A 22495-nucleotide genomic window follows, 5' to 3' on the forward strand; every position below is an offset into this window, starting at 1 on the left:
AAGTTTCAAGCTTAACTTAAAATTTGTATCTCTGGCTTTTGTAACTTTAAACTCGGATTTTTTTTTCCAGTTTTCTGAAGTTGATCTTAAAGTAGTCAAATTCACAATATTTATAAAAAACTTGGGGTCATTTGGTAGAGAGAATTAGAAAAAAAATAGTACACACATTACCTTTGTGTAATAATATAGTATACCTTTGTGTATGCCTATTATTTACTACTTCCTCAGTCCCTAATTATTTGTCCACTTTTGAATTGACTCATTTATTAAGAAAATAATGATTGACATAGTGAATTTATCATTTTACTCCTATTAATTATTAATTATGAAGTGAATGAATTAAAAACTTAAGATTTTCAAAAAGTTCTACCTTTTTCAAAGTAATTAATTGAGGGTAGCATAATAGGTAAAAAAAAATGTATCCTTTCTTGATTTGTCAAAATTGACAAGTAATCAGGGACAACTAAAAAAGGAAAAGTCCACAAGTAATTAGGGACAAAGTGAGTAGTATCTTGTTTATATAACTAATGCAAGCATTTTATACACTCTATTTGGTAATGCAAGTATTTTAATACATACATTAGCATGATTAAAGACACAATTGTCCCTTTAAACCTTTTTCACGTCTTTTCCATCATATTTGTAGAGAATATTTTTGTAAATGATATTTTTTCTTAGAATTAAATTTATACACCATATTCAACATTATTTTTATACATTTTCCCAAACCAAACACTTCAGCATAACGAGCTCAAACATTAATAATGTTAGTATTATTATTACACCATATTTAACATTATTTTTATACATTCTCCCAAACAACCCGTTAGTTAGACTGTCTTATCCTAAAATTGGGTATCTGTCACTTTGAGCCTCAAGTCTCTGATTCTGCCATTCAGGTCCATGCCAAACTTTATCGATGCGGAGAACAGTCCAATCAAGCAGCAATTAGAGTACAAATTTCGGAAACACAATCCACTCAACAACGGTAATATTTTCAAATTAAAACCCTATTTGAACAATAATTTCATGAGCAAAGAAATCAACAATCAACAGAGAGCTCTTCAAGCATCATCATCCAGAAATCAAAAAATGGATTCCGAGCAGCCGTACGATGTATCGGAAAGCGATAGCGACTACGATTCCGATGATTCGCTAGATGATCCAACTTTTGATCTTCTTGAGGAGACACAATCCTCTCTTTCAAAACTCTCAATCAAAAAACAGAAATCTATGGATATGTCTGCCAGGTACAATCCCTTGATTCGATTCTCCTAAAAAAACATATTAGTTTTCAATTTCCCCCAAAGAAATGACAATGAGATGTTGATTTTTCGTGTTGTTGCGAAAATGTAGGCGGAATGTTTCTAAGACATTGGAAGATTGCGTTGAGGAAGAGAAGGATCTGGACGAGATAGTACCAGAGCTTGATGAGAAGGATAAAAAAAGCTATGAAACTGTTCAGAAGATAATCAAAGGTTTTTTTCAGTAACATTGTTTTGTTTTTTAATTTACATGTTGATATGGTAGCTTTCAATCTTGGTGATTATTATTGGTTCTTTTTTATCTGACTATCTAGTATCCGAAACTCACTAGTCCGACTAATTCAGATTTGCACAACGTATGAGTCAATTTAGGAGGAAGAGCTCCTCAGTTGTGGAGCTGTGATTTTCACTAAGTGGGTTCGAAGTATAAAACATCTAACACACGAAAAGACCAAAGGAGTTCAACCTATATTATATATATATGTAAAAGATAATTTTATATAAACGGAGTAAATTTCCTCCCTTGGCCCTTACTAGTTCCGCCCCCGGAGCTCCATATGTATTTCTCCAATTGCAGGGCACAAATTCAAGGATCCCACCACATCCTCTGGTGGTGTGATTATTGGTTGTGTAAACCTTAAAAATATGGTAGTGTTCTTTTATATGAAAGCTATAAAAAATTCATGTATGAGACATTTTATTTTAAGTATACACTTGTTAAGACACTCCCCTATGCAAAGATATGGTTATTCATGAAAGTTTGTCTTCATTTGGTATATAAATTGTAAGACCAAATGAGCTTTTTTATGATGTTGCAGATTTTTCCTTTCAGTAAGAAAAATCTTTAGAGTAAGAGAAAATTATTCAGTATCTTTCTTGCTCTATGACATACAAGACTTTGAGATGATTGTTACTGCCTAAACTTTGTGTCCGTCGATCATCTTCTCATTTTCCGAAAGATTACAATGATTGCATCCTTCTTTTTGTCTCTGCTTCTACTTGGTGGCAGCTGGTCAGATTGAGAAATTGAAAGTGGAGCAATGCAAGGTTTACCTAAGGAAACACGGGCTGAGATTGACGGGTACCAAAGATACACTTATCCAGCGCATTAAAGAGCACACTGAGTAATTTCCCAATTTCAGTTTATTCAGCTTTTATTTTTTAATGATCAAAACTTTTATACTTAAAGCAAATTCTATTGTATTTCAGCATCCTCGATGGTCGTGGAGAGGAAAAGTATCCCCCATCTAGTTTTGTATTGAACTGCAAAGGTACAGATGTTTTGCTATGTATAGAATATTTAAGTGGATATAGTTTTATTGTAGCAAACATTTATGATCGTTAGTCCCTTGAAAATAACCAAGTCAAAGTTTATCTATCTGCTGAAAAGTCACATATCTCTCACCTTGCGTCTGGCGTTCCTAGTGGAATCTAGCATTAAAATTTCAGCAATGAATTGGAACTTTCTGGACTTGTCATTTTCATCTATACTTTTTGTATTATGCAGGGGACGCGTGCACTGGGGATGTTGTTATGTTTGAACAAAATGTATATGAAATGTAAGCTCGAAGCTCTAACAAGTGGTAGTAAGCATCTTTAGGTCTTCGTTTATGCACTTCTAAAGGCTGCGAATAACTAGTGGCAGATGTGTCATGTATAATTCTCTTCAGTTCCCTATTAGACATTTATTAGGGAAGAAGCAGTATGCGTGCATGTACTTAGCAGGTTTATGATTGTGGTTCATCAGGTTCAGCATTGCATCCAGGAGTGCTACTGGCCCTCCCTGTGGAACAAGAATAATAGCAGGGCGGATTGTGAAGGAGAGCTATGGTGCTAAAAGGCAGCAGCATACCTTTACGGTGAGCTTTTAAAAGCAATCAATTTAGATTGAACTCTTGGTAACAAGAAGAGGAATGAGAAGTTGTTATTTTCGACTTAAGTTCTTTGTAGATAACAACAATTATTTGACTTAACCATTTCTGTTTTCGTTTCTTCTTTTTATTTGGCTTCGATGGACATACACTTCTTGTATTGTTTCATCTTGTTTGTTTCATGTAAGATTCTTTTTACTGTTGGTCAGGTTGAGGTATTGTGGAGTAAAGGGGAAAAACCGCTGCCTCCACTTCATCCTCTCCTCATTAAGGGCAGAAACCTCTATAGATTAAAAACATTGCGACAGGTCTGCTGAACAGTACTAAGAATTTCTAGTACTTGCACTTATTGTTCCTGCAACATATGTTAATGAATCATATATTGCATTTGAAGAAATGGGACGATGAAGCAGAACGGCAGAAAATTTTATCAGAAAAGCATGCCAGAGGCTCCGTAGCTCGGTCTAGCAGGGAAACACGTGTCCAAGAGAAGGAATTGCGAAAGATGCAAAGGGAAAAAAGGTACCATGATAATTTGGTCATTCTAGTAAGCAGATTGGTAGAATGAACTTATGAAATATGCCAACTTCACTTGATTTTGAACATTTGAATCATTGTTATGTCTAAATATCTCAGGGTAAACACAGATTACAAGGAGAAGAAAACAGTAGCTGAGAGTAAAGGGAAACAGCTGCATTCTCACTCGATGAACTCCTTAAACAAGAATGATCAGCCTCAGGTAGAAGTGGTGTACAACAGCCAAAAAGATGAACAAAAGCAATTCAGAAACTATACAAATGTAGTCATACAGGAAAATGTCTACCCTAGAGAAAATAGGCCAGAAGAAAGGCATAATCAGAGGCAGCCTTTGACTAATGTGAACCTGAATGATCCTAGAAACAGGGAGAAGCATAACTCAAATATGCATATGCATAACTCAAATAGGCATATGCATAACTCAAATAGGCATATGCCAATGTGGAGGGGCCCTAGCTATGGAGGTAACACAAACAATTATAATATTCCAACATGGAGGGGCTATAGCGATGGAAGCTACAACAACTGCAATACTAGTAGAAGTCCATTTCGAGGACATGGTCATATGTATTCACAAAACTATAAATCTCCACAAAGAACTGAGAATTGGCAAGCAAGGAATGGAAAGCGTCCATTTCAAGGACAGCGCGAGGAACAAAAGAAGCCTTGCCACTTTTATGCTCAAGGAAGATGCTACTATGGGCATAGTTGCAAGTACTTGCATGATTCTGTAGATATTTAAACATTCAGGTGAAAGAGCAGCAAGTAAGAAAGCTTTGAGAGATCTTCATAGATCAACTATTTTGGTCCCTTTTTTTTGGGTGACAAGTCTTTTGTCTCAGGGATACTGTCATTGTTCACAAAATGCTTGAAAAACAAACTAATTTTTGATTTTGTTGAACTGTTTTCTATTCCTTATGATGAATCGTCTGAATTCTAAATTTGTCACGACATAATCGATAGATTTAAAAAATTTAACTTTTTTTGTCTGGTCTCAACTAATTTCGAAACAAAAGGTAAATTGAAATCAACCAACAAATCTAAGTTATTGTGGTTCTAAGGTCTTAGTACCAACTTGGGACAAGTTTTGGTTTATAGGCTTTCGGTGGAGAAATTGATGGGATTTTAGGTTCAAAATTGGTGAGATTATAGGTAATATTTCCCCAACTCATTAGTAAATCCTCATGAAAAAAATTCAAAATAAATTTTTGGGTGTTCCAAGGTGCTAGATTCATAGGCTATTATTAACACACGAAAAATCAAGAAAGTCACGTAATTCCTAAAAGTTGGTTCGTCAATGCGAAAATATACTTTAAAAATTGTGCGACTATACGTAATGTTTTCCCAACTCATTATGAAGGTCCACATAAAAAAAAAATTAGAATTTTTTTTTTTGGATGCTCCAAGGCACCAGATCCATGAGCTAATACATACGAAAAACAAAGAAAGTTGTGTAATTATTAAAAGTTGACTCATAAATGCAAAAATATGCATTAAAATAGTGTGACTATACGTAATGCTTCCTCAACTCATTACAGAGGTCCTCATAAAGTTTTTTCAGTAATGCTCCAAGACACCTGATCCATGGGTTAATATACACGAAAAACCAAGAAAGTCGCATAATATTTAAAGTTGGCTCGTAAATGCGAAAATATGCCTTAAAATGGTTTAACTATATGTAATGCTTCTCCAACTAATTATGGAAATCCTCATAATGTTTTACCAGGAAAAAAAAATTGGGTGTTCTAAGGCCCCAGATCTATGGGTTAATACACAAAAAAAAACAAGAAAACTGCATAATTCCTAAAAGTTGGCTAGTAAATGTGAAAATGTGTTACGTTGCGACTATACGTAATGCTTTCCTAACTCATTACGGAAGTACTCTTAAAGTTTTTTAACAAAAAAAAAAAATTGGGTGCTCCAAAGTGCCAGATTCATGGGTTAATAAAAATGAAAAATCAAGAAAGTCGCGTAATTCCTAAAATTGGCTCATAAATGTGAAAATATGCCTTAAAATGGTGCGACTATACGTAATGCTTCCCCAACTCATTACGGAGGTCCTCATAAAGTTTTTTCTGAAAATATTTTTGGGGTGCTCCAAAACATCGGATTCATGGGCTAATACACACGAAAAATCAAGAAAGTAGTGTGATTTCTAAAAGTTGGCTCGTAAATGCAAAATTATGACTAAAAATGGTATGACTATACGTAATTCTTCCCCAACTCATTATGGAGGTCATCATAAGGTTTTTTCAGGAAAAAAAATGGGTGCTCTTAGGCGCCATATTCATAGGCTAATACACTCAAAAAATCAAGAAAATCGCATAATCTCTAAAAGTTGGCTCGCAAAGGCAAAAATATGTCTTAAAAAATGGTGCGACTATACGTACTGCTTCCCCATCTCATTACGAGGTCCTCATAAAGTTTTTTCAGAAAAAAAAAAGTATTGTGTGCTCCAAGGCGCCAGATCTATGAGCTAATACACACAAAAAAAACAAGAAAGTCGCGTAATTCCTAAAAGTTGGCTCGTAAATAAAAAAAAATGCCTTAAAAAAAATGAGACTATACATAATGATTCCCTAACTCATAACAGAACCCCTTGTAAAGTTTTTTCAGAAAAAAATTTGGGTGCTCCAAGGTGTCAGATACATGGGTCAATACATATGAAAAATCAAGAAAGTCGTGTAATTCCTAAAATGTGGCTCATAAATGCACAACTATGCCTGAAAATGGTGTGACGTACTATACATAATGCTTCCTAAATTCATTATGGAGGTTCTCATAAAACTTTTTCAGAAAAAAAAATTGGGTGATCCAAGGCGTCAGATTCATGGGCTAATACACACCAAAATCAAGAAATTCGTATAATTCCTTAAAGTTTGCTCATCAATACGAAAACATGTCTTAAAAATGGTGCGTCTATACGTACTACTTCTCTAACTCATTACATATGTCCTCATAATGTTCTTTTCAAAAAAAAATTGGATGCTCCAAGGAGCCAGATCTATAGATTAATACACCCGAAAAAATAAAAAAGTTGCATAATTTTTAAAAGTTGGCTTGTAAATACAAAATGCCTTAAAAATGGTGCAACTCTACATAATGTTTCCCCAACTCACTACAAAGATCCTCATAAAAAAATTTCAGAAAAAAATATTCGGTGTTCCAAAGTGCCAAATCCATGGGCTAATACACACAAAAAACAAGAAAGTTGCGTAATTCCTAGAATTTGGCTCGTAAATGCGAAAAATATGCCATAAAAATGGCACGACTGTATGTAATGCTTCCCCAACTCATTACAGAGATCCTAATCAAGTTTTTTCAGAAAAAAATTTGGGTGCTCCAAAGCGCCAGATCCATGGGCTAATACACATGAAATTAATCAAGAAAGTCTCGTAATTCCTAATTGTTAGCACGTAAATGCGAAAATATGCCATCAAAAAATGGTGTGACTATACGTAATGATTCTCCAACTCATTACAAAGGTCCTCATAAAGTTCTTTAAGATTTTTTTTGGATGCTTTAAGGCACCAAATTCACGGGTTAATACACAAAAAAATCAAGAAAATCACGTAATTCCTAAAACTTGGCTCATAAATGCGAAAATATGTCTTAAAAATGGTGCGCCTATACATAATGTTTTCCCAACTCATTATAGAGGTCCTCATAAAGTTTTTTTGGTTGAATTTTTGAGTGGTCCAAGACGCAAGATCCATGGGCAAATACGTGCAAAAAAAAAAAAAAAAGTCACATAATTTCTAAAAGTTGGCTCGTAAATGCAAAAATATGCCTTAAAATTGTGTGACTATACATAATGCTTCCCCAACTCATTACGGAGGTTCTCATAATATTTTTTTCATAATAATTTTTTTTGTGCTCCAAGGCGCTAGATCCATAGGCTAATACACACAAAAAAAAAGATCGCGTAATTCCTAAAAGTAGGCACGTAAATGAGAAAATATACCTTAAAAATAGTGTGACTATACGTAATGCTTTCCCAACTTATTATAGAGATCCTTATAATGTTTTTTCAGAAAAAAAAATTGGGTGCTCCAAGACGTCATATCCATGGGTTAATATTAACACACGAAAAACTAAGAATGTCATGTAATTCCTAAAAGTTGGCTCGTACATGTGATGCCTTAAAAATGGTGTGACTATACGTGATGCTTCCCCAACTTTTACGGAGGTTCATAAAGTTTTTTTGAATGAATTTTTAGGTGTTGCGAGGTGTTAGATTCATGAGCTAATACACATGAAAAACCAAAAAAGTCACGTAATACCTAAAAGTTGGCTCGTAAATGCGAAAAAATGTGCCTTAAAAAAATGGTGCGGCTATACGTAACGTTTCTCCAACTCATTATGGAAGTCTTCATTAAGTTTTTTCAGAAAAAAAAATTGAGTGCTCCAAGGCACCAAATCTATGGGTTAATACACACGAAAAAACAAGAGAGTCGCATAATTCCTAAAAGTTGGATCGTAAATACGAAAATATGCCTTAAAACAATGGCGCGACTATACGTAATGTTTCCCCAACTCATTAAGGAAGTCCTAATAAAGTTTTCTTAGAATTTTTTTGGGCGTTTCAAGGCACCTTATCCATGGGCTAATATACACGAAAAAATAAGAAAGTCACGTAATTTCTAAAAGTTATTTCTTAAATGCGAAAATATGACTTTAAAATTGTGTGACTATACGTAATGCTTCCCCAACTCATTACGGAGGTCCTCAAAAAGTTTTTTCAGAAAAAAATAATTTGGGTTCTCCAATGCGCCATATTTATGGGCTAATACACACGAAAAAATACAAAAAAAAATGCGTAATTCATAAAATTTGGTTTGTAAATGTTAAAAAATACCTTAAAAAGATGGTGCGACTATATGTAATGCTTCTCCAACTCATTACGGAGGTCTTTGTTAAAGTTTTTTCAAAAAAAAAATCTGGGTGCTCCAATGCGCCAGATCTATGGGTTAATACACAAAAAAAACCAAGAAAGTCAAGTTATTCCTAAAAGTTGGTTTGCAAATGCGAAGATGTCTTAAAAATGGTTCGACTACACATAATTCTTCCCCAACTCATTACGGAGGTCCTCATAAAAAATTGTGAGAAATTTTTTTTATGTGCTCCAAGGCACCAAATCTTTGAGCTAATACACACGAAATTTCTAAAAGTTGGCTCGTAAATGTGAAAATATGCTTTAAAATGGTGTGACTTTACGTAATGCTTCCCCAATTTATTACGGAGGTCCTCATAAAGTTTTTACATTAAAAAAAATTGGGTGCTCCAAGGCGCCAGATCTATGGGCATTACACACGAAAAACCAAAAAAGTCGCGTAATTCCTAAAAGTTGGCTCGCAAATGCGAAAATATGCCTTAAAAAATGGTTTGACTATACGTAATGCTTCTCAGCTCTTTACGGAGGTCCTCATAAAGTTTTTTCAATAAATAATTGTATGTTCCAAGGCGCCAAATTTATAGGCTAATACACACGAAAAACCAAGAAAGTCGCGTAATTCCTATAAGTTGGCTCGTAAATGCGAAAATATTAATCCCTCCCCAACTCATTAGTTGAAGAAAAAAAATTGGGTTATCCAAAGCGTCAGATCCATGTGCTAATACACACGAAAAACAAAGAAAGTCGCGTAATTTCTAAAAGTTGGCTCGTAAATGCGAAAATATTCATTAAAAAAATAGTGCGACTATATGTAATGCTTCCCCAACTCAAGGAGATCCTCATAAAGTTTTTTCTGGAAAAAAAAGTGGGTGCTCCAAGCTGCCAAATCCATTGTGTAATATACACGAAATACCAAGAAAGTCACGTAATTCCTAAAAATTGGCTTGTAAATGCGAAAATATGACTTAAAAAAATGGTGCAACTATACATAAGAATTCCCCAACTCATTACTGGGGTCCTCAAAATATTAAAAAAAAAATTGGATGCTCCAAGGCGTCAGATACATGAACTAATGCACATTAAAAACAAAGAAAGTCGCGTAATCCACCACAAGGTGAAATCAGTACCAACTTGGGACAAGTTTTGGTTTCTAGGCTTCAGTGGAGAAATTGATGGGATTTTAGGTGCAAAAAGAATGGCAAGATTGCCTCCAAGGGCATAGTTGAGTGGTTCGAAGGGATCGATTCCAGCCTTTGTTTGCTACTCAGCCACGGGCTCATCGCATGAGGCATACCTAGTACGGTTTACATTTTTTACATGATTTGCAATCTATCACAATGAGCAGGTTACCACAAAGTACACTCTGGGGGTTCCAAATAAAGAATGGCAAGATTCGAATTTCGAAATAAAGTCAATATAATCCCCTGCACAAGCACTACCTATCCGAGTACTCAATTACGCCATACTTGGCAGATGGCATATTCGATACAACTACAGACATAAAAGTTTCTTTAATCTGGAAGTATGTGGTCTAACTATGATTCTTTTACCAGGAAAATAAGAAACTGTATACACATAAACATTGTACTCATTTACACGTTTATCAACCAAGAGATCACAACTATGACATTTACTTCATGCAAGACTGGAGTTAAATCTTTATATATCACTGGTTATGATATGAACTATAATCTGCTCTCAAGGATCATATTGAACTACAATATGATTGATCACAACAGATCCAGACAATCTGAATTATTCGTCTCATATAGAATACCCAAAACATATGAATAAACCTAGAATAATTGTTGCTCTACCAGCTTATCACAGATCAACATTGGAGCATGTGTTCTTTCAGCCTGCTCAGGAGATTAAAAGCTGTCTCTTCTCTCTCTCGAGCAAAAAGAAGAATAATTTGCATGTCCCAAGTCCTCTCGGGTTTCCTTTTTGGGATTCCATTAAACCAGACAATCCATGTTCCACAACCTATAAAGACATCTGTTCAACCAGCACTGGCCAGAGGCACCATTTTGTTTCATCTTCACGGTAACCTGACCAGATGTATACATAGACATGGCAGGGATGATATAGCAACAGCCTACCATTTTAAAGGAGCTGAAGCTTACATCTCAATTAGGCATTATTAATGGAATTACTCTTGTTCACACCTTGTAGTTCCATCGGAGAATTGGTTATACTACCTACTGACCCCAAGGTTTGTGAACTCAACTGAGGGCTTGCTGGGCATGCTTCTGGATTACCAGTACTCATAGGATGGATAGCCCCTGAACTCAGCTGTGGGCTGAGTGGAGTACGTTGGCTCATCTGCTGTGGGCTGGCCTGTTGATGTTGCTGTTGTTGTTGCTGCTGTGGCTGCTGGGAATTTTGGTTCATTTGTTGTGGGATTGCCAGATTTGAAGGTGAGCCCACTGGAGGAGGTGAAACTACAGCCTGTAAAGGCGAAGCTGTCTCTTGCTGCTGTTGCTGCAATTGCTGCTGCTGTTGTATGTGTTGCTGCTGCATTTGTTGCTGCTGTAACTGTATCTGTTGCTGCTGCTGCTGCTGCTGTTGTTGCTGTTGTTGTTGCTGCTGGTTCATGTAAAGATTCATACCTGCCATTAGCTTTGGCGGACCCATTGGACCCATTCCTGGTCGCTGCATTGGATTGATATTACCTCGGTTGAGGGAACCCAAGATTGAAAGACCGGTAGAACCTGGATGCATTTGTCTATTTCCCGTAATACCACCTAAACTTGACTGTGGGCTCCCCAACATATTTGTTCGGTTCTGTGCTACCATTCTCAGTTTTGTTTGCATGAAAACAGCTTGTTGTGGAGTGAGTGCACCACTGCGAAGTTGCTGGCTGATCGCGTTACTAATATTAGATGCCTGGCTCATATTTATTGTGTTCTGAGATATATTGCCCATGCCAGCGATGGCTCCCATTGGAGCTGAAATTCCAGGTCCACCAACTCCTCTTACACCTCCCATGCCCATAACATTACTAAGGCCACCAAGCGCCGCGATGTTATTGCTAATGTTCCCCATACCTACATTACCAAGGCTCATCATCATTTTCCTCTGCATCTGTGGATGCTGCGACTGGGATTGTTGCGACTGCAACTGTTGTGGTTGTTGTTGTTGCTGCTGCTGCTGTTGTTGCTGTTGTAATAGCTGAAGTTGCACTGCCGATGGTTTATTAGCCATTTGATTACCCAACTGCATTGAATTCTGGCCAACTGTATTTAGGTGAGCAAGTGGATTTGAAGCAAGCATTAGTTGGGATCTTTGTAACTGTGGATGTTGCTGTTGTATCAGAGGATGTTGATTCTGCTGCTGCTGTTGTTGCTGCTGCTGCTGCAGAGGGGATAAAGGATCAGATTGTTGAGCTCTAGAAGGCATTGAAACCCCCGTCAGGAGTCCTTGAGAGATCTGTAATGCTTGAGCATTCCCGGAAGGCAGTATTCTCTGGCCTTGCATGTTCTGGGGTGAAATTATTGATGAATTAATACCGTTAGAGGGCCTTGCAAGCTCATTGGACAACTGACCAGAGACCCCTTCGGAGTATTGCTGCAGATCAGCTACTGACCCATTTGGTGGCATTCCTGGCATGTTAGTTTGACTACTTGAAGCACGATTCATGCTGATTGGTCTAGGTTGGACATGATCTTCCACAAGGTATCCTTCGCGTGCCATCTGCAAACACATTGGTGCACGGAAAAATAAGAACAAGTTGATAAAGCAATATTGATCCTTTGTGCTTTATATTTTACGCAAACAACTTACCAGTGAACAAAACTGTGCAGCAAGCAAGTCTGCAAAGTGCTGTCACAAGAAAATTTCAGACATAAGAAACAGAAATGCATAAGATCATTGTAAGTTTCTTTCACTGGCATCCCAATTTAAAATGGTTGAAACAAATGAAAATAAAATGCCTCTTATAGCAGCTACTATGAGGTCTCCTCCAATTCTCCATGTTTCAGATACACCTTATCATATAACAAATTGATGTCTATTAAGTAACTCGAAAATTGCATCTAGCTATTTCTGTTACTCGCTTTACTAAGACTTTGCTAGGAGAAATTTGATTAAATGTTTGAAATCTAGAATTCATCTGAGGCAAACATCATCAAAGATATTGATAGATGCATATCAAAGGCGATTATCATCAAATATTTGATCGACTGATCCTAAGACTTGATAAGTAAATGTCAGGATAACTCGCCTTATGAGAAGGTTATACACCATAGCTTAACTCAAAATTGAACAGGATTTTCTACTCTATGTAACTGCTATAGAAAGATAACTTGAACAACAATAAGATCTATCTGAATATGACTTCTTTTAATTTATCAATTAAAGCTAGAAGGATTACCATATCCAACTGACTGTATATTTCACTTTCTTTTTGGTGTAAATTTAAATATGTCAATGATGCTGAAACAATGATAGATTTTATTAGTTCCTGCACAACTAAACGAGTATAGATTCTATCAGTTCCTGCAGAACTAAACAGGACTACACTCTTGCTTTTTGGATGTAAATGCTAGTTTACCATCTTAGTGCTGGTTTGATGAAAATATTCAACTGCTAGCCTTGAATAGGTTCAAACCAATTTAATGAGTTCGAATGAGTATTGTACACATTTGCATCATTAAGATTGGCACATGCTAACAGAAATGGATTTCAAAGCTCCACCATATCGAAACCTAGATCCAGGAGTTATGGAATGCTTATCATTCTTCCACTTTACTTTTAAGGGTGTTCCCATATAGCTTTTAAATTAAAAATTCAGCTCAGAATAGCTGGCTTCAGAATCTCGTCCTACTTGATTAAGTAGAATGAGTGGACACCAAAAGGAGGTTGGTCCAGTCTGGTTCATACAAACAAATATTGTGCACAACACTCACAGTATTCGGCAGCGTTGGGAGGTGATCCTCAACAGTCGTGTATTCGACCTCTTCTATTTCTCCAATAAGCATTGACACAGTACCGTCATTTGGCTTTTCTGACAAGACCATTCTAGTCCGCGCCTTAGGAACACATGAATAACCATTTCCTAGTAGATAACATCAAGCAGTCAAAGGATCGGTTAGAAAATAGCATATGATACAGATTGAGAGTGCATTAATAATGGACAGACCTTGAAGAACGCGCTCTGTCTGCAGAAAATCCAAGACTCTTCTTTTGCAAACATTTGTACTGCCACCTACTAATGATTTTGACAATGACATTTTGCAGGATTCATCTTTGACATTCTCGTTGTTTGAATCATTAGAAAGATGAACATGCAGCTGCTGAGTAGGAAAGACATTTGGCTTCCTGCTAGAGTACTCCTCGACCTTGCTCTTTTTGGGATTAAGTTGAAACCTGAAACTCAGATGGTTGACGTGAGATTTTGAGGATTTTTATACAAGAGTATTATCAAGCTTTAAGAACAGTGGTTGAGAAAAAATACACAGTTAAAATAGCAAGATGATAAGAAGATATAAATTACATCTGAAGTAAAGATCACTTGATATCACTTGAACAAGCATGGGGGAGTAAAAGAATTATTATTTATATATAGTGGATGACGGGTGAAATGTGAAATTGTAACTCATCACTCAAACCAGAACCCTATTATGCACAATAGTGGATGATTTACAAGAATGGGCTTGGAGGTGGGTGGTTGTGAACTCTTAACCTTGTTTGCCTCATGGTCAAGACTTCAAGTTTAACAAGTTTTGACTTTTGACCATGAAGGTTTGCCCATGGGGCAAGTGGGGGTCAAAAGTTCAGGACCACCCATTTCCAAGGACATTTGGGTGTAATTTCCTGCACAATAATGGACCGTGTTCTTATTAATACCCATTAAGTAATAAGATATAAACTCAGACGTCAGCATTGGATGCATTTTGAGATACATTTCAGGCATGATTTCTGGGCTACAGGAGAAAAGAGCAGATACTGGGTTTAGCTAAAACTTAAGGGTGCAAGACGAAAGAAATGAAGAAACCAAACCGACAACTTAAGCTGTAAAAATGAAATAGCTTAAGAGCATGATCAATTTTATCACCAAAAAGGGAAAAATATGATCATTACTGTAGGAATGACAGAGAAAAGACAAAACAGAGACCAGGAACAAAGATACACTTATCCCTCCATTTTTTGATGAAGAAGATACACTTATCCCTCCATCCCATGTCAACATTGTCTAGTCCCTTTTTTTCGGAGAACCAAAAATGGACTGTCTCTCTTTTTGAGCTCATCATCTTTGTGCATTCATATAATGGTATTTTGCATAATTTGCAATAAACCTGGCAACAAGCTTAAGCACTCACTTAATTTAGTCTCAATTATCTTCCTCAAGCTGTTGTTCAAGAAATAGGCAACATGACAAAGCAGTTGTTCCCTCTAGCCTTTTTCAACATAAACCTTAGATTACGTTTTTGGGATTCTCGTTTAAGTATTCCATATTTTTAAAGGTATAGCATAGAATTATATGAATATTAGAGCAGCTACTCTTCCAGTGCCCCCCACCCCCACAACACACATGTCACACACCAGTAACATTGGTTGTCCCACATGAGACAGCTTCTATTGTTATAGTCTGGCCCATCGTTATAGTCTGGCACTTCTAGACCACAAATACTGAACCACTAAGCTCCTTTATAACGACGGAATACAATCACAAAAGACTATTTTAAATGAACCAGTTATCAAAAGGTAACATATGCATGTGAGGTATATCCTTTGACCAAGATGACACAATTTAAGTGCTCTATTTGACATAATAAACTTGTGCTCATTCAAAATAACAGCTTATTTAAATGGTCAAAATAATGTCCTATAAACATACCTAGTTGTGAGCATTTCAATTTTGGAGAACCTTTCAAGTATGATTTGGTCAGCTGATTGTGTAGATCCTACGGGAGGACTGCTTGCATTTATTGGAAGACTCATGGTACTGACACTGGCAGGAGAACCGACTCCACTCATCATGGGGGCCTTAGGAACAGAATTGGATCTCCGCCTTGCAGCAATTTGAGCCTGGTGTTGCCGCTGCATGGAATCATTGGCGCTAGAAGTCATAGAAGTTGTTCCACCAGCTGGAGCAACAGATGTGGATCCTTGCTTCTCCTTCATTGATTGTATAAGTCCACTAGTCACAGCTGCACCATATTGAGCTCCTACAGAACCATTAGAAAACTCTCCAGACTTAGAGGATAAAGGAGATTGAGGCAAGCCTCCTGCAGATACACGAGGACTTTGCACCATTTTCCTGTTCTGGAATGGGTCTTCTTTCCGAAGATTGTTTTCAAGAGGCTGACCAAGGCCATTCCAGGGTGTCTGAGGAAAACCAGACCGCGTAAACTGCTGAGTCATTCTCTGCTTTAGTCGGGCCTGCTGGGATTCCATAAGGTTCATATCCGATTCCACCATCTGCATCTCATTTTTAGTCCTTCCTGGCTCTAATTTGTCCAATCTCTCTATCTCAGCAGGCTCTTCCTTTAAGTTATACTTTATTCCTTGCTGTCCTGCAGTGAATGGCATTGTTCCAGCTTCCTGGTTCAGACCCCCTTCAAAAATTTGTTGAGGATACTTTTGCATGTTTGTATTAGCATATGGAATTCCCCTGGGAACTGAATGTTGCTGTAATAAGGAATTTTTCCAGTGCAAATCTGGAGCATGAGAGCCATCTATTTGTCCTCCTATAAGTTGCTGTTGATTGGAATCAGCACTCATATGTGTAAACCTTGCCCTCTTGTTTAAATTGGAAAGGGGAGATGCTTGGCCATCATGATTCTCTCTCTTACCATGTAAAGAAGCAGCACCAGAGCTCATCGCATCCGCATATGAAAGCATCATTTCTGGCGCAGCAGGAGAAGCTACTGATGCATTTAAAACTCCTGACCTATGGTCCTGCATGATTCTTGGACTCACAACCCCCATTTGATACTTTGGTTGCTGAGATACCGAAGGTGATGCTGGAATAGAGGTCTCAGACCCAAAACTGTTACTTCTTAGTGCCAACATATTGGTTGGTCCATTATTTTGTCGGTTCAGATTCTCATGAGCAGGCTGCGGCAGAAGCTGTCCAGTGTCTCCTGACCTTGAACTTTCTGGCACTCTATCTATGCAAATATTTCTCCCATGGATCTTATCATTAGACATGACAATCACATCTGGAAGCTGCCTTAGTCTTTTCCTCCTTAGATTTCCTATACCCAATGTCAACTGTAAACGAAATATAGGACAGTTTAAATACATGAGCTCCTTCTACCACATGAAGATGAATAAAGCACACTACCTTTGAGGAAGCTTTGTTGTTGCGGAGGCTTTCTAACTTTGGGGCGGGGTCTAAGCAGAGTTGTGGTTGTAGGGCTCTTAATATCCGGGATTCAACTTCCTACAGCATAAGAGAATAATTCTTTAAAATACAAAACCATTTGAATGCCACTAAGAGGGGTCGATCTTACTAACCATCATATCACCATATGTCCAAGCACTATCTGAAATCAATGGAATGTCCTTCACCACATTTTCAAGAGACATTTTTAGACATACTCTGTTAATAATGGGACAACCAGTGGCTGAAGGCGCATTTTGTCCAACTTCAGGGAAGCACTTACGATAATCTCGCACCTGCAATAGTAATTTTAAGTAATAAAACACTATCCTAATTCTATGTTTATGTAATAGGGAAAGGAATGGTGACAGTAATTTCAGAAGGAGAACAAAGAAATGTAGAAGGTAGAAAATATCGCAAGAAGAAGAATAAAATCAATGACAAAGCTGAGTGACTGACATCCTGTTAAAAGTCCATTTGTTGTTTTGATCTCTTCCATTAAGTAGAGACGCAAAATTGGAAGTTCCAAACCCATAATCTAATTTCCTCTCTCCTGTCTACATGACACTACAACTATTGGGGAATTTAACATTTTTTCCTTTTACAAGGATCCATTCAAACGTACCTAAATTATTATTTTTATTTTTATAGGTAAAATGTACCCAATATTTTAATTATAAAACACGGATTTATGATATATTTTACTTGCATATTTACCAAATATGTAACTTTACTACAACAACATAATACCCAGTATGACCCCATAAATGGGATATGATGAGGGTGGGGTGTACGCAGACCTTGTTGTTTCCCATAAGACCATTGGCTTGAGAAAAGCGTATCCTAAACAGGTTAGAAAAATACAAGAGTAAAAAGCTAAATTGAAAGATTGATTTTCTAATCCAAAGTCCAAACCGAATATTAGATGCTTTAACTATTTCACTCCAACTCCGCATTTTGTGACAGAGGAAGCTTGTGTTTCTTAAGAAGAAGCGGGTCTATTAGCATCTCTTAGCATACGACAAACAAACAACAATTCTCTATTCACAAGATGGTGAATACAAATTGAAGAAAGTACAACCCATGATATTATAAATCTTATAGGAGTTATAATTGCTCTTCTGGACCAGAAACCTTACCTCGCAGACTAGAGTTCCGTCAACATATTTGCAAGGTATATCCTCCAAAATATCGCCTGGCAGATGTCCAGACTCAATTGCCTCCAGTTGCATAAATATACAAAGAAATTTATTTTGAGAAAGGTAACAATACAAATATACAAAGAAAAGATAAGGTAGTAGAACAAGATAATCAAACAAACTTTGTATAAGCTGGTTATCATCTACATAACCGCAAACTTAGTTCCTTCAGGAATACTGAAGCCAAATCCATCCTGGAAAAGGAAAGAGTAAAGAGTGGAATGGCTTCGGCATCAGAAACTGTAAGCATTCCCACAGTCAAGTGGGGCTTTCACTCCTCCAGTCCAATTAATATTGACAGGACTTATTATTATAAAAGCTAATTACTATCAAAATGAAAACGGCCACACCATAAGGTTTTTGCTGATCAAGAGTATATAGACAGATAAATCCTTCTTTTAATTTTTTTTCTTTTTTAAAAAAAAAAGACAGATAAATCCTTATAAAAGCACAGACAGATGAGTTCAACTTAAAACTGAGCATCAAGTTTCTGTTTCTCAATCACACTAGACTTTCACGAAAATATACTACTATTTGCTAGCAGCTCTAGACCTACGACTAAGAACTACCTGAAACATAAATGTATTTTGCAAGCTGTTCATGTTAGGAAGACAAGAGGATATGGCGGGGCCGGGCACTAAATACAGGGAGTTAACAGAAGGCAAGGAGAAGAGCGAGGTGCTGAGTACATTTGGGTACCACCACAGAGAAGCTTTTTTCACTTGGTAGGTGCAATGCAGGATGTGACCTTAATGGCGGATAATCTAAGAAGACTAAGCAAATTATCGTGAGTTGGAATTGCTTGTAAAGACAATGGTGAGGGCACCACCTACTGGTGCACAGTAGCCTTACATCACAGATGTTGACCCCGGGCTTTTCTCTAGGTGCTACCAAGGACTGAGACGTCAAGCTGGAGGTAACCAATGTATGCAGTTTGGACATATTTGGATTGAATAGGAAGTTGTATTGTGACTTGCGAGTGTAAATTAAGAATAAAAATATCAAAGTGTCATTCATATATTTGTTGTAACGAGAGAATTCTTTTGGAATAGATAGTTGTAAAAACTTGATAGATGATTGTGGTTGATTCTCATTTGTACAGATATTTTACACTATCTTCTTTTGCTATAAATTTGTTAAAAAAAGAGTTTAGGAACAAAGCAACAGATGATCCACACACCCAGAGATAGAGAGAGATAAGGAAAAGAGGAAAAATAAAGCTCAGTACACTTACAGAAAAGAGAGTTTCAGATGCTCTATCATATGGATGCAATAATTTCGGAACATTTTCAGAGGCTTGATGCCCATATTCATTCTGCATCTGAAAAGGAAAACATAAAACTATCAGCCCAAAGCCTGAACTATTATATAGAGCATATGAGATGATTAACAACAAACCTCAGAGGGCTTCCCAATAGAATATCCATCCAGGAAAAGGCACAATGTGAAGGAAACTTCATTATCTGCTCAATACAGCAAAATAAGAATACTGAAAAATGCACAACTCTTGAAATTAAAAAAATAGTAACATAAGTGGGAGAGAGAACGGTCATTTGTCCTCCCCATATAAATGGAATTCCTATACAATATCTTCACTTACCAGGGACTGTGGTAACATCCTTGCTTCCATGCACAACCGCACCCTATGGCAGACAGGAGGATGTTATCAGTGAAGTTAAAATTTTGAGTGATTCTTCAAAAGAAACACAATTTATGAGGCATACTTTTTCATGATATGCTAGTAAGATTAACAGCACATGAGTCAAGTAACTATGCATGATGGATTAACTATTTGAGGCAGTGAACATTAGCTGACAACTTGGATCTCTCACGTCACCACATTTTAGAAGTCCAACTTGATCTTGCTAAAAGTTTGGCTTCATTTATGTCCTTTCTTTATTAAATTTCATGAGCTAGAAGCTCCATTTACCTTTACTGCATGTTCATTCATACTGTTCAGGATTCTTTCAGTCTCGCACACAAATCAAATGTGTGTAGGCAGGGAAGTTTCCAGCACATTCAACCTCATTTACAAAAGATGAAGTTTAGGATATTCTAATTGTACTCTTTGAGATCGTCTAATTTTCTTATAAGAATCCAGACACAAAATTGTGCATTATTAATACAACGTTGGTTTCGGCTGCACCATTGATGCAATTCTGTAGTATCAATTCAGTGTAGGAGTTCCAAGATAAAAATTAAAACATATAAAAACCAATACTTCCATAACTTCTGTGACAGTCTGTATTATTCCATACGAAATTAAATGTGAAACAAAAATACACATATTAGCAATATCAGGACACAACTAATCTTGACTTTGGTATTACAACATGTGCATTACAATCTTTGTATTAGTGTTCATTGTATAACGATCAACATATTATTATTATTATTATTATTATTTTTGACAATCCTGGTGTCAGGACAAGCTTGTGCGCACCCCGACATGTTCCACGAATTATCAACCCACTTCATTGACCACTAAGCAACACCCTTGATTCACCTTATAATTATCCATTTATTGCAATCCAAAGAACCAAATATCCCTTCAATATTTTACTCCTCAAAGTTAGTCAGCCACACAAACTTCACATAATTATAAATTCATTCATGGTTTTACAAGGAAATAAATAGTTTAGGGTTAGATCATAAGGAAAAGGATAGAAATCGAAAATGGCCGCTCAAGTGCAACTCAAAAACTTCTTTTTGCACTTAGAGCGTGCTAGAGCAACAGTAAAAGCAGCAAACATTGGGAGTGAAATATGCAAAGAACTCAAATCAATTTAAACTCATCTTACAAAAGGGAAAATTTACGAATTTAGCAGCCGAGGGCCTGTGCACCCCCGGGATTAGTCGGGGCTCAAAGAGACTCGGACACCCGGTGCAAATCCAAAAAAAAAAAAAAAAAAAAAAAAAAAAATTTACGAATTTAGCATACTGACCACCAAAAAATGAAGATTTTGAAAATCAAACCCAATTACAGAACATGTGAATGGTAAAATTACCGTGAGCTTTCCAGTCGATGCGGAATTGGATTTATTTTGTGAAATAACTGAATTCCTTTCTTTGTTAGCACCAACAGCGACGTCGTCGTGTTCTTCGGTGTCGGGATGTACTGGTTTGGGCCGAAACCTTGCACCGGTTTTGGAAACCTTAAACGAAACCCCCATTGCCGGAAAATTCTACAGCAGCGTTGATCCGGTGCCGGAGACTTAGTGAAGTAGTATCTGTGTATTGGGCATAATTAGCAAGCACAGAGAGAGAATAGAAATTGACTCGGGACGTTTTGGTTTTGTTTCAGTAAATAAATAAATAAAAATGGTTGAATAAAAAGGGAAGCCCAACTGGACCCGTTCATGATCCAATTCTCTTTCGAGATGGTATTGACCCGAAAGCCTGCTTCATGCACTTAAAAGAATTTTTCCGCGAAATATAAATTGTAAAAATTACATAAATCTCTTAAGATCCTAATTACATTATATCTCTATTCTTTTTCAAATTACAAAAATTCCTGAATATATAGGATCTCGAATTTATCAGAAAACCTACGGATACGTAGCTCACAGATTACGAATGATACATTACATAATGATAATGGGAGGGATGTATCCGAAAGGGGAGAGGAATGTATCAAGAAGGAAGGAATTTATCCGAGAGGGAATAGGGATGTATCCAAGAGGAAACTTTTGTAATTTTTTAAATTGTAAAATTTTTTAGAGATTATGATAAAATAAGATGTGTATTTATGTAATTTTCCATATAAATAACTAAAGCTAACAAATAAAGATCAGATCATTGAGAAACAAATCATGCAATTAAAATGTAGAATTTGAGAGATTTTCAAGGTAAGTTATTTACGCTTAATTACTAAATATAATAATTTTATCGTTTACAGTAATTTTATCTAAGGTGACGAAAATGAGCTATTAATTATAATTAGTAATAAATATTTTACCTAACTATCTAATATAGCATTAAAACAAATAGTAATATAGAAAAATAGAGATTTGTAGAGGGGGAACATGATCGGAACTAAAAAAGGAAGGGGATACTGGAGGTGCTCATCGACCGATTTGTTTTTTGTATTACCTAATCATTTTTTAATTTTTTCACACGCTAATAACCAAATCAATATGATATTTATTGTTGATTTTCAGTTGAATAGATATTTTATCCTTAACGATTTGATTTTCAATTTAACAATAAGAAAATGTTCCTCCATTTTATTTTATTTTGCTCTCTTAATATACATGGCCTTAATACATAAAATTCCACACAAACTACAAGCAGAAGCAAATTCAAATACGTAATTGCTAAAACCTTGATGGTTAAGAAGCAAACAAGCAAAAGCAAAAGCAATAGCAAATGCAAATTAAAATACGTAAACAAGCAAA

The 22495-nt window shown here is 36.4% G+C and overlaps 3 protein-coding genes across 3 annotated transcripts in view; 1 reads left to right on the forward strand and 2 right to left on the reverse strand.

Annotated features, from left to right (window-relative positions):
* The window catches only part of LOC125829551 (uncharacterized), a 123427-nt gene that overhangs the window by 19635 nt on the left and 81297 nt on the right, over positions 1-22495 (reverse strand). The gene's annotated exons all lie outside the window — the stretch shown is intronic.
* LOC125829399 (zinc finger CCCH domain-containing protein 62-like) lies at positions 1045-4536 on the forward strand. Its single transcript, XM_049508624.1, has 9 exons — positions 1045-1250; positions 1357-1478; positions 2275-2389; positions 2475-2536; positions 2773-2824; positions 3013-3124; positions 3346-3444; positions 3531-3658; positions 3773-4536. Exons 1-9 carry the CDS (start codon positions 1093-1095, stop codon positions 4413-4415), a joined length of 1491 nt encoding a protein of 496 aa, XP_049364581.1. The 5' UTR covers positions 1045-1092; the 3' UTR covers positions 4416-4536.
* LOC125829318 (protein PHYTOCHROME-DEPENDENT LATE-FLOWERING) lies at positions 10180-21379 on the reverse strand. Its single transcript, XM_049508557.1, has 12 exons — positions 21107-21379; positions 19699-19741; positions 19497-19561; positions 19333-19419; positions 18039-18119; positions 17034-17195; positions 16861-16959; positions 15409-16787; positions 13711-13937; positions 13478-13626; positions 12354-12392; positions 10180-12263 (listed from the first exon to the last, which is right to left on the reverse strand). Exons 1-12 carry the CDS (start codon positions 21269-21271, stop codon positions 10701-10703), a joined length of 4059 nt encoding a protein of 1352 aa, XP_049364514.1. The 5' UTR covers positions 21272-21379; the 3' UTR covers positions 10180-10700.

This window comes from Solanum verrucosum, unplaced genomic scaffold (genome assembly GCF_900185275.1).
Source record: "Solanum verrucosum unplaced genomic scaffold, falcon-dt-bn FXZP01000102.1, whole genome shotgun sequence".
Classification (NCBI taxonomy): domain Eukaryota; kingdom Viridiplantae; phylum Streptophyta; class Magnoliopsida; order Solanales; family Solanaceae; genus Solanum; species Solanum verrucosum.

Excerpts from the sequence above, each read along its gene's own strand:
- LOC125829399 (XM_049508624.1), top strand. The coding sequence starts at position 1,093 with ATGGATTCCGAGCAGCCGTACGATGTATCGGAAAGCGATAGCGACTAC. Across the intron at positions 2,537-2,772 it reads TTTTGTATTGAACTGCAAAG|GGGACGCGTGCACTGGGGAT; the intron begins GTACAGATGTTT and ends TGTATTATGCAG. Across the intron at positions 3,659-3,772 it reads AAGATGCAAAGGGAAAAAAG|GGTAAACACAGATTACAAGG; the intron begins GTACCATGATAA and ends TAAATATCTCAG.
- LOC125829318 (XM_049508557.1), bottom strand. The coding sequence starts at position 21,271 with ATGGGGGTTTCGTTTAAGGTTTCCAAAACCGGTGCAAGGTTTCGGCCC. Across the intron at positions 19,562-19,698 it reads GGATGTTACCACAGTCCCTG|ATAATGAAGTTTCCTTCACA; the intron begins GTAAGTGAAGAT and ends TGTATTGAGCAG. Across the intron at positions 13,627-13,710 it reads GACAGAGCGCGTTCTTCAAG|GAAATGGTTATTCATGTGTT; the intron begins GTCTGTCCATTA and ends GTTATCTACTAG.